Source organism: Bos indicus x Bos taurus, chromosome 1 (genome assembly GCF_003369695.1).
Source record: "Bos indicus x Bos taurus breed Angus x Brahman F1 hybrid chromosome 1, Bos_hybrid_MaternalHap_v2.0, whole genome shotgun sequence".
NCBI lineage: Eukaryota > Metazoa > Chordata > Mammalia > Artiodactyla > Bovidae > Bos > Bos indicus x Bos taurus.
The window spans coordinates 106,580,520-106,598,967 of record NC_040076.1 but is presented as its reverse complement, the minus strand read 5'-3'; the positions used below and the strand labels follow the sequence as shown (position 1 = coordinate 106,598,967).

At 35.8% G+C, this 18,448-nt stretch overlaps 1 protein-coding gene across 4 annotated transcripts in view; it reads right to left on the bottom strand.

Moving 5' to 3' along the window:
- Positions 1-18,448, bottom strand: part of IFT80 (intraflagellar transport 80) — a 132,074-nt gene that overhangs the window by 41,759 nt on the left and 71,867 nt on the right. For 3 of the 4 annotated variants that reach the window (XM_027542408.1, XM_027542433.1, XM_027542417.1), the window contains 3 exons: positions 16,351-16,530; positions 5,287-5,405; positions 2,383-2,457 (listed from right to left, as the gene is read on the bottom strand). In XM_027542408.1, coding sequence (XP_027398209.1) covers positions 2,383-2,457; positions 5,287-5,405; positions 16,351-16,530 — 374 coding nt within the window. The remainder of the gene's footprint in view (positions 1-2,382; positions 2,458-5,286; positions 5,406-16,350; positions 16,531-18,448) is intronic. The other variant, XM_027542425.1, reaches the window with a different exon arrangement.

Below are 18,448 nucleotides of genomic sequence, written 5' to 3'. Positions count from 1 at the left end.
ATAATAACACTCTCAAGAGCTACCAAGTGGTGAGTAAAGGAATGAGGTAATTAATGGTTTTAGTGAAAAGATTTCATGGGTATCAATCTTAAGTAATTGCAGATTATATTTTCATGCTTTATTCCTGGTTTTATCACGTTTAACTTTCTAACTCTGACCTCTGATTCAGTAGGGTACCACTGTACGTTACAGATTGATTGACCATTTTCATGGAAAAATGTGGGTTCCTGAGTAATAGCTATTACTAATTTACTCCAGTTAATTGGCCCAGAGTTTCTCAGTCCTGTATACACAGAGTCTTGGTAGAGAATATTGTTTTTCAAACTCCAGATCACAACCTAGTAGTGCCTCATAAAATGAATGAACTTCAACCAGTATTTTAAAACAAATACAAGACAGAAAATACAGGAACAATGAGGTCAAAACTATGTTATAGTAATTTGCCTGTTTCATTGTCATTCTCTCATCATTACTGATGTTTACTTGCAATAAGTTTATTCTTATCATTTATAATAAATTGATACCTTTTAAATCTCTCAATTTTACTTTCTAGTATTTTGTTCTTGTTCAGTTCCTAAGTCATGTTTGACTCTTTGTGACCCCACAGACTGCAGCACACCAAGCTCCCCTATCCTTCACTATCTCCCAGAGTTTGCTCAGATTCAAGTCCACTGAGTCAGTGAGGCCATCCTCTGTTGCCCCCTCCTCCTTCTGTCCTCAATCTTTCCCAGCTTCAAGGTCTTTTCCAATGAGTTGACTCTTCATATCAGGAGGCCAAAGTGTTAATAGTTTCAGCTTTAGCATCAGTCCTTCCAATGGCTATTCAGGGTTGATTTCCTTTAGGATTGACTGGTTTGATCTCCTTGCTGTCCAAGGGACTCTAAAGAGTCTTCTCCAGCACCACAGTTCAAAAGCATCAATTCTTTGGCGCTCAGCCTTCATTATGGTCCAACTCTCACATCTGCACTTGACTAACGGAAAAACTATAGCTTTGACTATACGGATCTTTGTCAGCAAAGTGATGTCTTTGCTTTTTAATACATTGTCTAGGTTGTCATAGTATTCCTTCCAAGGAGCAAGAGTCTTTTAATTTCATGGCTTGTAGTCACCATCTGCAGTGATTTTGGAGCCTAAGAAAATAAAATCTGCCACTGTTTCCATTTTTTTTCCCCATCTATTTGCCAAAAAGTGATGGAACCAGATGTCAGGATCTTAGTTTTCTGAATGTTGAGGTTTAAGCCAGCTTTTTCACTCTCCTCTTTCACTTTCATCAAGAGGTTCTTCAGTTCCTCTTTGCTTTTTGCCATTAGGGTGGTATCATCTGCATATCTGAGGTTATTGATATTTCTCCCAGCAATCTTGATTCCAGATTGTGATTCATCCAGCCTGGCATTTTGCTTGAAATACTCTGAATATAAGTTAAATAAGCAGGTTGACAATATACAGGCTTGACGGACTCCTTTCCCAATTTTGAACCAGTCTGCTGTTCCATGTCTGGGTCTAACTGTTGCTTCTTGTTCCACATACAAGTTTCTTAGGAAACAAGTTATGATGGTCCAGTATTCCCATCTCTTTAAGAATTTTCCACAGTTTGTTGGAATCCACACAAAGGCTTTAGCATAGTCAATGAAGCAGAAGTAGATGTTTTTCTGGAATTCTCTAGCTTTTTCCATGTTCCAATGGATGTTGGCAATTTGATCTCTAGTTCTTCTGTCTTGTCTAAATCTAGCTTATACATCTGGAAGTTCTCAGTTCACGTAGTGTTGAAGCCTTGCTTGAAGGATTTCTAGCATAGTAAAGGCCAATACGTATAACCCACATATGGACCTCAATAACTTTAAGGATGTAAAGTTATTTTGTTATTTGAGGATGTAAAGAAATTTTGAGACCAAAAAGTTTTAGAACTACTGATCTAAGAGCTTATTATCGTACTTTTTGTTTTCTTTTAAAATAAATAGAAGAACAGATTGATTTCAGTGTACCAGTGATTTCAGAACATACCATCCTATAAATGGCATGCTTTAAAGAGTACTTTCGGAGAAGGCAATGGCACCCCACTCCAGTACTCTTGCCTGGAACACCCCATGGACGGAGGAGCCTGGTATGCAGTCCACAGGGTTGCTGAGAGTCGGACACGACTGAGCGACTTCACTTTCCCTTTTCACTTTCATGCATTGGAGAAGGAAATGGCAACCCACTCCAGTGTTCTTGCCTGGAGAACCCCAGGGACGGGGGAGCCTGGTGGGCTTCCATCTATGGGGTCGGGCAGAGTCAGACACGACTGAAGCGACTTAGCAGCAGCAGCAGCAGCAAAGAATACTTTACTGCAATTTAAAATATTTTAATCCCAAATTCAATAGTGAAACATGATAAATAAATTACCTTTCTGCTTGCAGAATTAAACTAACAGTTCCTTCCTTGAGATCAAATATAAGTGGTGTATTCCAGTTCTTTGTACTGAAAGACAAATAAAATGGATACTTATTTACACTTAAAATACTTTTTAATAAGTAGATGGGTATTCATTTTAAACAAAGCATCTTTAGTTTCACAGTAACTCTGTATATGATTCTATTATAGCACTTGGTGAGTTGTTCTGAAATAATTCACTTACACATCTGTATACCTGACTAGAAAGTGGAGTCTGTGTTCCCAGCACCTAGCACATAGTAAGTACTCCATAAATGTTTATTCTAGGAACCACAACATGTGAACTGAGGAATCATAAGTTCATGTTCTGTCATTTATTAGCTCTGTGATGTGAGCATGTCATCTAATGTTTCTCTTTCAAAAAATAGTAGCAGCATAGCATAGTGAAAAGAGGATGGGGTTTTTTTGGTCATTATTGTGTAATATTTTATTGCATGGATATGGCACAGTTTGTTTATCTATTCTAACGTTGATGGACATTTGGTTGATTTCAGATTTTGATTCTTATGAATTGTGATGCTATGAACATTCTTTTTTTTATTTATTTTTAATTGAGAGGTAATTGCTTTACAATATTATATTGGTTTCTGCCATATATTAACATAAAATCAGCCATAAGTGTACATATGTCCCCTCCCTCTTGAGAGGATGGGGTTTTGGCTAGACAGATCAGGATTAGAAATCTGTTTTCACCACCTGTCAGCCTTATGATCTTAATAAGCTTAACCTCCTAAACAACAGTTTCATTATTTGTAAAATGGTGATAATGATGTCTTACCTAAAGTATCTAGTTAACTGCCTATTGTGTAGCAGATACTGAACAAAAACTGTAATAACAATAACATGATCACTTTTCCTAACGGTCTCCCAGTGTAAGTGTTGAGCAAATGAAGATTTTTGTGAAACATTCTGTAACTGTAAAATTCTATATACATGTAAGCTATGACTATGCTTACTGAACAAATGGATAAAACAAATGAACAAATAACTCCTATGAGTTTCATGATGTAGTGTGATTCAAAGATAGGGATGGGCAGAAAGGATATTTACAAACTGAAAAACCCATCCTCAAATAATCAAAGTTGCTTGATAGTTTAAAATGTTTTATTATTCCTATATATTCTAAACTTCTCTCAATTACTTTCATAGAACTAATTCTTTAAATCTAATTCTTTAAATCTCATATGCAGATCCAGAAGATGGGGGAAGGGAAAGGTTGCCGTAAGCAGGCACATTGCTGGAAATTAATCACGGCTAACACAGAGCCTGATACCCATTTCAGTAAGTAAATGCATGCATAAAGCCAAATGGTGAATAAACTGTCACTAATAATTAGCAAGTCTGAGGTTCACAGGTATGATAAAGCTACATACTTTTGCACTTTAGAAAAAATATCACACATGCTTCATTTATGCAGTCATTAGAATTAACCTTCATTCTTTGTCAAGACAGCTAAAAAGAACAATGAGTATGAGGGTTTTTTTCTATGTCCCCTTACAAAATATCTGAGATTCTTGACAACTAAGATATATACACATGTCATGGAGATATAAACTCCTTAAACTAAATGTTGATCAGAATAAGGGAATTTTCTATACAACTATTTGAGAAATCAAGTGAAAATTTAACATAGAATGCTCATATGTGATTTTCTTTGGAACTTCTTTCCATATAAACCAGTATATTGTTTGCAGGTTTATTTTTAAAATTAAATTTTTTTATTACTAAAAAAGGAACAACAGTTATTAGGAACTTGGATTCAAATCTCAGCTCTTCCTTTAGTACAGACGTTAAGTAGTTTGACCCAGGGTATTATTAATATTTAATTACCTCTGCATCCTTCAGTTTCTTCATTTTGTAAAATGGGAGTAATGATAATATTCAACACACAGAGTAAATCAGATCATGAACATAAAAGATAGTATAACAGTGCTCAGTAAAGAATGGTTGTTATAATCTAAAATACCAGGTATTTTTATAATAATTTAATGAAATATATTTTGGTATGATGGCTCTCAGTACTACTTCATTTCCTCTACTGTGCACTGGAATTCCACTTTAATAAATATTTTGTACCTTAGTGAATGTCTTGCCAACAAGAGAGGGGAAACAATGTTAAATCAGAAAAGAAAAGCAATTTAATATTTTGATACATATTAACTGGTGTGAGAAAGGTAGTGTGAGAAAAAAATTAAATAACAGCTTCTAAAGCTTTAGTAAATATTTTAAAAAGCAACCTCTCTAATACAAGTAATAATGATATCAATCTTTCAGATTCAAACATTATGTCTTAAATTTCAGTAATTTTGCAATTTCCCACTGGGGAAGCCCAACACAAAGTATACTGAATATATTTTCTTTCATCATTTCTGGACAACTCTGGATTATCAATATGAACGTTTATGATTACCCTGGGCTATGATATTAAGCCTGAACACCTCCTTGTGTCCTTACTGAACATCTTTCAGCCTGCTGTCAGGCTGTAAGCTGTCCTCTCTGCCAATGGTTAGGTGATTCCTTTTCATACCATTTACCGGATGCTCCTAAACTTCTCTGGGCTTTGAAATAAAAGTATACTAAAGTCCTTGAGCTATGAGTAAAATAAGAGAAAGCATTATCCCAGAGAAGGTATTTTGTATTACAAAAGTGATTATTAACCTTTGATGCACAACTATTATATCTATTTTCTCTGCTCATAGCTCACTTTTTATCACTTCTCAGTTAGGAGTAAGTTCAAGATAGGTGACGTTTTTGAGAAAGTTAAGTTTACGCCAAACCATGTTAATATGACAGCTGGAAAATAAATTTTTTTTCATAGACAAAACTCTAGATTTTAAAGAAATGCAAGATGCTTACGAGAACACATAACACTGAAGAGATGTTGAAACAACTAAGTGTGCATAGTTCAAAGAGGCTTTAATGACTCTGTCACGGAATTCCAGTAAATCCACTGCGTCGTTAAGAACGTTACGAACCTAAACAAGGAAAAATGAAATACCAACGAACATTAAAATACATCAAACTTTTAATTAGATAAGTTAGCAAGATTCTGAAACACACCAAAAAAGAAAAAAAAATTAAAAGGCATTCTTGTTATCTAACCATAGAAAGAAGAATTCAATAGGAACCAGGCATAAGATGACATATTTGGGTACAAAAATTGACCAATAAAAGTACAGATACAGAACAGTTAGAAATCAGTAGAAAATGATCTATAGAGATTTTTAATCTGAAAGCCAACCTGTATGATGTAGCAGTGGTGCAGTGTTAGAACAGTGAAGTATATAGCCAAAGGAGTATAGCTTATAGGAGCTGGAAAGAGATCACATGATTTCTGCTCAAAATAGTAAGAATATCTCTTTCTAGGGCTAGGTTTTACTTTAAAATTTAAGTTCTAAAAAAGAGATATAATAACTTCAAAAATCAAAAGTGGAGTAGGAGGTGTTAGTAAAGAAACTGACTGCATAGTGAAGAAGCCAAGCTGCACAGAGGGGTGGAAAATGTTTCCATATGTAAAAATACAGAGATAACATATAAGAAAACTAAGCACCAACTAACAAACAGAGATGTGCCCATGACAGTCAAAACTGTTATAAAAGTTTGTTAACTGAATAAAGTTTACAAGGATTTTAAAGTTTGGCAATACCAGCCAAAAATTTTGAAATTGACAGATAATCTACAACAAATTAAAAAATACATTGGGCAAGAAAAATTTATGAAATCTCCGGTTAATACCAGAAGATATTAAATTAAGAGATAAAAAATTGAGAGAGATTAATTATACCTAGAAGTTAATACTTCTCTAAATTTCCATCAATTATCATCTTTCTAAATTGATATGACAATTATAGTATTAATGAAGAATAAAAGGCTATGAAAAAAAATAGGAAGATAAAGTCAAACTTCTTACAAGTACTTCCTCAAAGTACTTATATCTATAAGGCATATATTTTTATTACCTATTCCCTAACTCCTATCCCTATCAGTCATTACCATGCCAAGAGATAGCAGAATTATATACACATATAATCCTTGACCTAGCAATCTTACTTCTAGAATTCTATACCAAAATAAACAGGCAAAATTATGAAATAACATACAAATAGGCTCTTACTACATACATCACTACTGGTAATAGCAAAAGACTGGAAACAACCCAAATGTGTATCAATAAGGGATAGGCTGAATAAACTACATTCACAGAGTAGAATAACACATAGCTATAAAAAGGACTGAGTAATATCTATGGAGTGATCTCCACAGATCGCTATGATACCCACTATATAGATATCCACTATTTATTGTAAAATAAAAAGTGCAAGATGCAAAAAAGTATGTATAGTATGATACTTTTTATCTTATAAAGGGAAGGCTATGAAGATATATAGATTTATTCATATTAAAAAAACAAAAAATGTAAAACAATATTCAGCAATAATATTGAGATTATTATTTTAAATTATATTTTAGGGTATATTCTAGAATATATTAATGTCTTTAGGAGCCAAAATTTTCTTGTAAGAGAAAAGAACCGCATATAAAACAAATCAGAAGTAAAATACCATAATCTTGAATTTGAACTTGAAACCTCAGTACATACTCATGATATATTTTTATCGGTCAAAAAGTACATTTTAGCTAGGAGTAAGGATCAAACCAATAGCAATGAGCATACCTAGAACTTGGATCATGGTCTCCCGGTAGCATTCCCCTCCAAAAGGAACAAAGGCTTCTTTAAAAAATGGCTGATTCCAAGTTTGGAATAGGAAATGTATAAAAATGAAATTTTTTTAATTTAATTTTATTTTATTTTATTTTTTTTGGGTGTGGAGAAAAGGGAACCCTCTTACACTGTTGGTGGGAATGCAAACTAGTACAGCCACTATGGAGAACAGTGTGGAGATTCCTTAAAAAACTGGAAATAGAACTGCCTTATGATCCAGCAATCCCACTGCTGGGCATACACACTGAGGAAACCAGAAGGGAAAGAGACACGTGTACCCCAATGTTCATCGCAGCACTGTTTATAATAGCCAGGACATGGAAGCAACCTAGATGTCCATCAGCAGATGAATGGATAAGAAAGCTGTGGTACATATATACAATGGAGTATTACTCAGCCATTAAAAAGAATACATTTGAATCAGTTCTAATGAGGTGGATGAAACTGGAGCCTATTATACAGAGTGAAGTAAGCCAGAAGGACAAACGCCAATACAGTATACTAACGCATATATATGGAATTTAGAAAGATGGTAACGATAACCCTGTATACGAGACAGCAAAAGAGACACTGATGTATAGAACAGGCTTATGGACTCTGTGGGAGAGGGAGAGGGTGGCAAGATTTTGGAGAATGGCATTGAAACATGTGAAATGTCATGTATGAAACGAGATGCCAGTCCAGGTTCAATGCACGATGCTGGATGCTTGGGACTGGTGCACTGGGACGACCCAGAGGGATGGTATGGGGAGGGAGGAGGGAGGAGGGTTCAGGATGGATTTTCTTTTATAAATAAAAAAAATAAAAATAAAAATGAAATTTTTTATACATTTTTTTATACATTGAATATCTTATCAGAAATGCAAGCAAGCTATTAAAATCATCCCAAATGAACAAAGGAGTCAACTGGGCAAAGATGGAACATTCGAGCATTAAAGAGAATAATGACTGCAATGGATTGAAATATACCAAAATTTTTAAATCTGTAAGTTTATAATAACATCATCATCAACATCAACAAAGAAACTCATTGGGAATGCCAGGAAATGAACTCATTATTTGAAAACTGATAAATAAAGGAAAATACTCAGAATTTGTCTTACTTCAGGGTAACAAATAGTTGATTAGGCAAAGTCTATTATAGAAGGATTTTAGCTAACAAATGTAGAAGGAATGACAGAATCACAAGATGCAACTCCTGATGAGACACGGTTCTAAATAAGTACCATCCTTGACTGCTAAAAATATTAAAGTAAAAACCTAATGGGAAACTATATGACAGGTGAATCAGACTTGTAACACCTAAACACACTGATCAATCTCATCATAGTTAAAAGAGAGATAAGAAGACATTATGTGTCTCGAGACAACAGGAAGTACACAGCATCACGTACAAAGTATTCTTTATATATTTATCAAAGCTCTAAATCTAATCACGAGTATACAGGAAATACAGGAGCTAAATAAAAATGTTACATGTAATCATACCACAAGGATGCAAACAGAGGAATGTGGGAAATCCAAAAGAACAAATGACTTGGTTTCTTAAACAAACAAACAAATAAATGAAGAGGAATTGTTCCAGATTTCAAAAGACTGAAGAGAAAAATGAACCAAATGTAATGTGGGACTTTGTTTCCTAATACAAACCAACCAACCATAAATGTATGTATTAGAAAACAGCTAAAGAAATGGGACAGACTTAGGAGACAACTAGAGAAATGTGAAATATTTACTATGTTAAAATAAAAATAGTCCTTATCTTTGAGACTTTTTTTAAAAAGTCTTAATAAAAAGAAAGAAAAAGACACTGATAACATTTGCTTCACTCTGATGAATGTGGGAAATGACTGAAAAGGGAGTAGTAGTCTGATGGTAGGTGCTTCAAAGGAGCTGGAATCCTTTAAGGAAGAAGTTACTGTGGTCTGGGTTCACCAATGAGGGGTTAGGAGACACCTATATGACCCCTAGACCCAGTAATTCTTGGCATAACGAAGAAAAACGATTCTACTTACGAAGGCTGAAGGAGAAACACTGGTCTCAGCAGTCAGTCAGTTTTTACTTAGAACAAAAATGTGAAGTGTACTTTCAGTGAAAAGGCTGGGCTCTGTCTGCAAGACCACAGGTAGGTGCTGCAGGTTGTGTACTGCACAACTCTAGGTCTAAGTGACGGGCCCCCTAGAACCAAGAGGGCCATGACTGAAGGTGGTGACCCTGTGGGTCTCTCTTTAAAGCCTAGGGTGTTCTAGGTTTTTCTTTCAGGAAGGGGAGAAGAGAGCTACCCCCAGGCCCCAGGCTTTGATTTCAGAGACCTGGATCAGGCCCCTGGTCTCTCTTCGAGTCCTTTCTGCTCCATTAGTCTGCAAGAGCCCCTCTTGGCTCTGCTTCTGCCTCCCCACTTCTGGGCCAGGAGTCAAGCAGGTTGGAGACTTCACTCCATACTCTGCTTTTTTATTCCATTTCTGGCCCACAGAGATGTTTATCCTGTTTTTGAGTCCAGATAAATCTCTTTTAAAAATATATCTCATAAATTATTGATCTCCTTGGAGCCAAATGTATGCCTTATCCTTCCAAGTATGAACTGATGACACCATTTTCACCAGAAGTCTGAGCTCCCAGAGACTTTTTTAAAAGGTCCAAAATGCCATCCTTTCCTAGAAACATTTGAAAGCTAATGGAACGAAATAAAAATCTCTAAAGGAAGTTATATGGAGGTTTCTTTACAGCAACATGATACCCAGTGAAATAAACTGGCTGTTAACACAGGTTTAGGACAATTAATTCAATATTTTAAAAATCTGATTGTATGAGCTTCTGTCATTATTCAAATTACAAACAGATTTCTTAAACTTCACATTGGCCTAAAGCTTCACGTGGGGGAATTCTCTTTTTTGTGAATCTGGAACACCAGAACAGCAATAAAACATCCTGGCCATAATAACAAACAAAAGACACACTGATAATTGCTGTTATAATTTCAAAGTTATGGTGAGTCCTACGTCAGAAATGTCCTGTGATGAATTTTTAAATGCACCCACATTTGCTCTGTTCGATTCAGGGCAGCTTCATACTTGTATCACCTAATACTTTCACCTAAGCACAATATTTGACCCCTCAGACTGACCTAAGTCCGAAAATTCTGTTTCCACATTTCCAAATACACATTTAATCCTAAATATAGATATAGCCATAGCAATAGATACCATTTATTTTTGTTTTACATACATGATCTCATTTAATCATCAAAAATACTCTCATTAACTTTTATCTTTACAGGAGATAGAGTGACTAAGAATTAAATAATTTTGAACTATGGCAACATTCAAATTGTGTAAATGCCAAATCTGTGCCCCATGCTAAAGGGACAGTGGCAGGAAAGAGCAAATGGAAACTTGAGACCTAAGGAATGCCTCATCTCTTCCACCTGTACCCTCTTCCCTTCTAGGCCCTTCCTCCCAGCAAAGACATCTACTTTGCTTTTGGAAAGAAATATTGCTAGAATTCAGCCTGGAGACAAAGCACAAGTTAGGAAACCTTCTCACTCTTGGTTACTGTATCACATAAAAGCTGAGGTCCAGGGAGACAGGTAATGTCTCAGGACAATGAAACCTATTACCAGGTAGTAACTGTCGGTCAAGGTCTAGAGTTAACAATTAGGGCTCAACACGATCTCTGGTTTCTGAGTTAATGAGACACAAATCAACAGTCTACAAAGCTTCTAAGTAAACTGTGAAACTCTAAACCAGGCAAACAAAAAGTCGTGGCTATTGTCACTATTGGAATCTATGGCTCCATCTTAAAAACATTAAGTGGGCTGTTAAAATGTAGACTCCAGAAAGGAAATCCTTCCAAGTGGGAGATCTTCCCCAAAAGGCAAGCTAGAGTTGCCAAATTAATCACGCAACTAACTTCAGTGCTAAAACAAAGAATTCTCAGGATATTCCTGGCCAGCTGGGCTTTTGTTATGGACCTTGTAATCACAGTGTGCTGTTTTTCCTTCACCCATTCTCCAAATTGTTTTCATTCCAGCTGCCCTGTATTCCTTTCATCATTATAAACTGGGAAGATGGGGAGGAGGAGGAGAATAATTAAAACTCATATTTATTTAGTTTTCCAGACCAAAGAGTTAGAGCTGGAATGACTTGGATGAGTCTAGGTTATCATCTTTTAGAGAGGGGATGGGTTTGTTTTCAAAAGCAAATGGAATAGCTACATTAGTTAAGTAGAGCACTTCTGAATTATACGTATATATGAATAGGGGTAAGCATTAATATGTGTTGTGACTAGACTGTAAAGGGGTTAGTGATTTCCACCTACTGGTATTCACATCCTTATGTAAGTCTCTCCACTTGTGTGTGAATTAGACCTCATAGCTCACTTCTAATGATGAGAAAAAGGCTTAAATGATGAGATGACACTTCTAAGTTGAGGTTATAAAGAACTATGACTTACGTTTCACTCACACGCTCTGTGCCCTTCACACTTGCTCTCACAAAGCTGCCAGGTTGAGAGCTGCCCAGTGGAGAGGCTACATGTAAGGAACTGAGGGAGGCCTCCAGACAACTGCCAACAAGAAACTGAGGCCCTCAGTTCAACAGCCCTTGAAAAATGGAAGCCTGCCAACAACCATATTGGTGAGCTTGGAAGCAAGTCCTCTCCAGTTGAGGATGCTTCAGGTGCTACTAAAAACCCTGGCCAACACCTTAATTGCAGCCTTATGAGAAACTCTGTGTCAGAAGATTTACTAAGCCATGCCTGGATTCTTGACTCAAAGAAATTAAGAGATAATAAATATTGCTGTTTTAAACCCCTAAGTTCATTTATTGGGCAGTCATCAATAACTAATAGTTACAGTTGCTAAGCAGCTAAAGGATAGACTATAGTGGATAGCTGTTGGTTTCTGTCTGCCCAGAATCAAATGCTATCTTTTCTAGTAACTATGCCTTGGTTTTCCTTTGGGGAACCATACCCATAATTCTAAGTGACTAAGTGGTTTTGATGGGGTTGATTCCATTCCCTCCAACTCCCAGCTAAATATACTTGACCCAGACTCTTGGCACATGAAATCCAATGCTGAGACTTCTGCTGAAACTACTAGGGGGCTAGAGGGAAAAGCACTCTTTCTGCTGGGCTTGAAGTTGGTAGAATGTAAGCCTAGAGCTACCAAGGCCATAAAGGAGAGACAGCCTTTGTAAAACTGAAGCCAATACAGAAAAAAGGAGAGTACAGGAAGAGAAAGTGATGGAAGTCCAGTTGACCTTATTTAAGCCTCTGAATCCAATACCACCTCATCAGTCTATCTCTTGACTTCACATGGACCAATAAATTTCTTTTGTTTCTTTATTCTTTACCTTCATTTAATCAATCTGAGATTAATTTATGAAAAAAAAATTTCAACATATTAATCCAGAAGGTCCCATGAGAACAGGAACCAAATCTGTCTTATTCAAAACTGTATCAACCATTGCCTAGCTCAAGGCATTGCAAGTAGGTTACCAAATGAGTAAATGAAACTGTTGTAAAAAAAAAAAAAAAAAAAACTATGGATAGACCCAGCTTAGCAAAAATGCAATATAAATGTCTTATAGTCATTGAGAGTAAGATCCTTTTACAAAAGTAAAAATAGTGTTCTTGTTCTAAAGCTTTGAAAGATTATTTGTAAACATTATGTTAAGTATAAAGACAATTCGGTTTAGATAAGCTATTTAAAAACCTCACTGTTCATCTTATCTGATATAAAAATCCTCTAATTCTAAGATGATTCCTTTTTTTATGAAAGAAAAATTTCTCTTTTTAAATATATTCTCATCTTGGGGCATTTCTGAAATTAAGGCAATATTATATTAGCTAGCCCCCATGCCCTATATGAATAAAACTGTGTCCCCAAGTCAGCTGACTAGAACTCACAATGCATTCCTTATCACAGACACAATACTATAATAATGTCTTAGTTCCCAGGCTAACTAACAAAAATATATATTTATACTATCAAATAGATCTAACTACTCATTTACAGGAAATACAGAAGACAGAGAAGTACGTCAAACCAAACCACGGGGATACTGTCAGCAAAAGTCCAGACTCTGGAGACAGACAAAAAATTAATTTAGTGTCTTCAACAGATAAACTGCAAGGGGTAAAAATAAAGATGGAAGGGGTATCTAAAGACTAAAAGATACTTAAAACATATATCAACCAATTGTAACATGTAAACCATTTTGGATCCTAATTCAAACAAAAACAAACCTTTAAAAATGTGATATGGAGGAAACAATTGAAAATTTGAACATTTTTTAGATATTCCTTTGATAATATTAAGGAATTAGTATTTTTAAGATACAATGGTATTGTGGGTATTTAAAAAAAAAAAGAGTCCTTATCTTTTAGTTGTACATACTGAAATTTTTGCAGCCGAAATGATATCTAAATTCTCTTCAAAATAATTGGGGCAGGGGAAAAGTAGATATGGACATGGATGGGGCAGGCTTGATCATGGGCAGATGGTTGTTGGGGCTGGGAAATGAGCACAAAGAGATTCATTATACTATTCTCTCTATTTGTGTGTTTTAAATTCTCCATAAGTTTAAAATTTTTTAAATAAGAAAGCAGAATAAAGAAAATGTATAAGTTACCTAATTATTATCACTAATGATCCTACTATCCAAATTTTAAAATCTGATACTTAGCCTAAAGAATACCTGAAATCACAAGTTATGTTTTCAAATTTTTATAGTAATTACAATCATCTAAATTCTGAATACTAAAGATAGAGGCAACTGATAAGGACAGCAGAAAGAACAGGAAGAAGGTAGAGCTCCCTTTACTTTGGCAGATGGTCTGCCATGAACAAATCATCTTTGGCCACTCCTCCTACCTTTCATCAACTAACTTTTAGAATATTTGTCAAGCTCTTATTACATGTGAGGCACTGGGCTAGACCCTATGCCCCGACCAGTAACAGTGAAGAAGCTGAAGTTGAAAGGTTCTATGAAGACCTACAAGGCCTTTTAGAACTAACACCCAAAAAAGATGTCCTTTTCATTATAGGGGACTGGAATGCAAAAGCAGGAAGTCAGGACACACCTGGAGTAATAGGCAAATTTGGCCTTGGAATACAGAATGAAGTAGGGCAAAGAACGCACTGGTCATAGCAAACACCCTCTTCCAACAACACAAGAGAAGACTCTACACATGGACATCACCAGATTTTAACCGAAATCAGACTGATTATATTCTTTGTAGCCAAAGATGGAGAAGCTCTATACAGTCAGCAAAAACAAGACCAGGAGCTAACTGTGGCTCAGATCATGAACTCCTTATTGCCAAATTCAGACTGAAATTGAAGACAGTAGGGAAAACCACTAGACCATTCAGGTACGACCTAAATCAAATCCCTTATGATTATACAGTGGAAGTGAGAAATAGATTTTAGGGACTAGATCTGATAGAGTGCCTGATGAACTACGGACGAAGGTTCATGACATTGTACAGGAGACAGGGATCAAGACCATCCCCATGAAAAAGAAATGCAAAACAGCAAAATGGCTGTCTGAGGAGGCCTTACAAATAGCTATGAAAAGAAGAGAAGTGAAAAGCAAAGGAGAAAAGGAAAGATATAAGCATCTGAATGCAGAGTTCCAAAGAATAACAAGAAGAGATAAGAAAGCCTTCCTCAGCGATCAATGCAAAGAAATAGACGAAAACAACAGAATGGGAAAGACTAGAAATCTCTTCAAGAAAATTAGAGATACCAAGGGAACATTTCATGCAAAGATGGGCTCGATAAAGGTATGGACCTAACAGAAGCAGAAGATATTAAGAAGAGGTGGCAAGAATCCACAGAAGAACTGTACAAGAAAGAGCTTCATGACCAAAATAATTACAATGGTGTGATCACTCACCTAGACCCAGACATCCTGGAATGTGAAGTCAAGTGGGCCTTAGAAAGCATCACTACGAACAAAGCTAGTGGAGGTGATGGAATTCCAGTTGAGCTATTTCAAATCCTGAAAGATGATGCTGTCAAAGTGCTGCACTCAATATGCCAGCAAATTTGGGAAACTCAGCAGTGGCCACAGGACTGGAAAAGGTCAGTTTTCATTCCAATCCCAAAGAAAGGCAATGCCAAAGAATGCTCAAACTACCACATAATTGCACTCATCTCACACGCTAGTAAAGTAATGCTCAAAATTCTCCAAGCCAGGCTTCAGCATTACATGAACCGTGAACTTCCAGATGTTCAAGCTGGTTTTAGAAAAGGCAGAGGAACCAGAGATCAAATTGCCAACATCTGCTGGATCATCGAAAAAGCAAGAGAGTTCCAGAAAAACATCTATTTCTACTTCTGCTTAAGAAGCTTACAACTGATTAAATAACCCCTCCCACCGATGTTCTCTGATCTGTAAAACATTTCCCCCTAATTCCAATGGCCACATTTCAATCTTTCTGTCTTAATCTATAAAGATTCTTACCCCCAAAGTACCTGGTTTTCTTCCTAAATCTCAATAAGAGATGGTGAGGTGATAGAGTGATGTTTCTGGAATTTTAACCTTCTGATTCAAACCAGTCTGGGGTCTATAATACAAGTGTGTAGTCACCATCCTCTACTTGGGTGGGGGTCTTAGTTTCAGTAGAACAACTCAAAGATATGGGCTTTGGTACTAGGGAGGATTCCCCCACGATCCTGCTCAGTTTCAATCCCCCCTTTTCTTTGATAATTCTCCAACTTGAAGGGTACAGGTGGGAGACAAAAAGGGAATAATGTTTTGGATCGAGATGTTAATCATAAACTTGCCAGAGAAACTCAGGTTTAGGGGAACTCAATTTCATTCTTGCCTCAACCCCATAATTTCAGGAGCTGTGGGCACTCATATTCTATGTCAGTGAATGGTTCTTTATGTTATAAAAAAGTCACTAATGGTATAGGTAGTGTCTTTCTAATATGACTGAATTTTAATAAACATGATTTAAATATAATCAGTTCAGTCACTCAGTTATGTCCAACTCTTTGTGACCCATGAACTGCAGCACCAGACTTCCCTGTTCATCACCAACCCCTGGAGCTTGCTCAAACTCATGTCCATTAAGTCGATGATACCATAATAAACAAAGATAATTCCATATTCTGTATTGTAAACTGAATATGTGTGTGTGGGGGGGGGGAAGCAGATTTAATCAACTATGAAACATAATCATACCTGCATGGTCCTTCTTTTAGTTAATGTTACTTGAAAATTCTTCCACTCCCAGCGTTGCTCCACCACATGTGCAAAAACAACATGTCCATTTCCACAGGCTCCAGCAATCTGGGTGCCATCAACTGACCATGCAATATTAAATATGCTACCAGTGTTGGGCTTTTCTAAAGCATATGACCACTGGGGAAGAAAGAACATAACAGAATCAATTTATTTTACAATATTTTAAAGAAGTTTTAAATTGGGCATATGTTAACATAGTAAGATGATTTTTTTTAAAAGAACATGTCTTTATTCTAGAATAAGGAATATTTTTCTTAATAAAATGATAGTGTACCGAGTGGAAGATAAAGACATGATTTTTTTTCTAAGTACATAGTAGAATACATGATGTGATAAGAGTATAAAATCTCTTAAGAACTGTAGAACACTCACACCATCTCAATTTACATCATGTGATTCACTTTTAAGCAGTTAATACTCAATGGGTAAATATAAACATTCCATAGGGAAAAAAAAACAAAGACATCTTACTATTAATTCATAAGGATCTCTACAGTCCCTACAGCTAAAATTTTACATATTTTAGTAATTGTCATATTGAAACTAAACACACAATGTGACTAAAGCATTTCTAATACATATCTTAAACCATGAAAGTACAAGTAAATAGATTTTTCCTTTTTTTTATTCACAGTGCAGTAAGACATTTTATAGAATCTGTTTGAGAAAGCAATCCAGCAAAATCAATAAGCATCAAGTGGATGAAAAACTCTTGTGCGTGTCAGTGTGTGAATAAGATAATAAGAAAAAAAACTTTTACAAAAATGATACTATATGCATTTTCTTTCATTCTTCAGATGAAATATACACTTACTAAAAGGATGATTTGGCTAATTTTACTTATACTTTCTTTCGATTCTTCCAATCTTACTATGGTTTTAAAAATACACAAAAAACCAACCACCCAGAAAAATCTTACTAACTTCATATTAGTTTCAGGTGTGCAACATAGAGATTCAAAATTTTTATGTTATATTCCATTTAAATTTCTATAAAATACTGTCTGCATTCCCTTTGTCATTTGTGCTTTTAAAGAGATTCAAAGCTCTAAGTCTCTTTTCTTCTCCAAATAACCCATGGAACACTGGATTCATATTTGCATTTCTAACCATGAGAAAGAAAGGAGGCAGTCTCCCTGGATGTAATTTACTGATGCTAGCAGCAGCAGCAGCAGCAGCAGTAGCAGCAACCGCAAGAACCCTGAAGATTATTCCTCTCACTTATGCTTATCTCTTTCTTTGACCTAACTACCCCTTCTTTGAAGGCAGTGTTACTCAAAATGTGCTCAAGCCAGCACCATCTATATCATCTGTCATCTTGTTAGAAATGCAAATTATATGCTCTATATTATCCTATTGAATCTCAGCCTCTAGGGGAAGAGGACCAAGAAACTTGTTGTTGTTGTTAGTCTATTTTTTAAAATATAGTTGATTTGCAATGCTGTGTTAATTTCTACTGTACAGCAAAGTGATTCACTTATACATATATACTCTATTTTTAATATTCATTTTGATTATGGTTTATCATGACATACTGAATATAGTTCTCTGTGCTATACAGTAGGACCCTGTTGTTTATCCATTCTAAATGTAATAGTTTGCAGCTGTCAACTCCAAACTCCTGGTTCTTCCCTCTCCCCACTCCCCACCTTTGGCAACCACAAGCTGGTTCTCTATGTCTGTGAGTCTGCTTCTGTTTCGTAGATATGTTCATTTGTGCCGTATTTTAGATTCCACATATAAATGATATCATACAGTATTTGTCTTCCTTCTTGACTTACTTAGAATCTCTAGTTGCATCCATGTTTCTGCAAATGGCATTATTTTGTTCATTTTTATGGCTGGGTAGTATTCCATTGTGTGTATATATAGATAGATAAACACATCTTTATCCATTCATATGTCGATGGACATTATGTTCATTCAGGAAACTTTTAACGAGCACTTCAAGAATGTTAAGCATTGTAAAGTTAGGACACTGGTTCTGAACTCTGGTTGTATATTGGAAATATCTGGGAAGCTTTTAAAAAAAAACA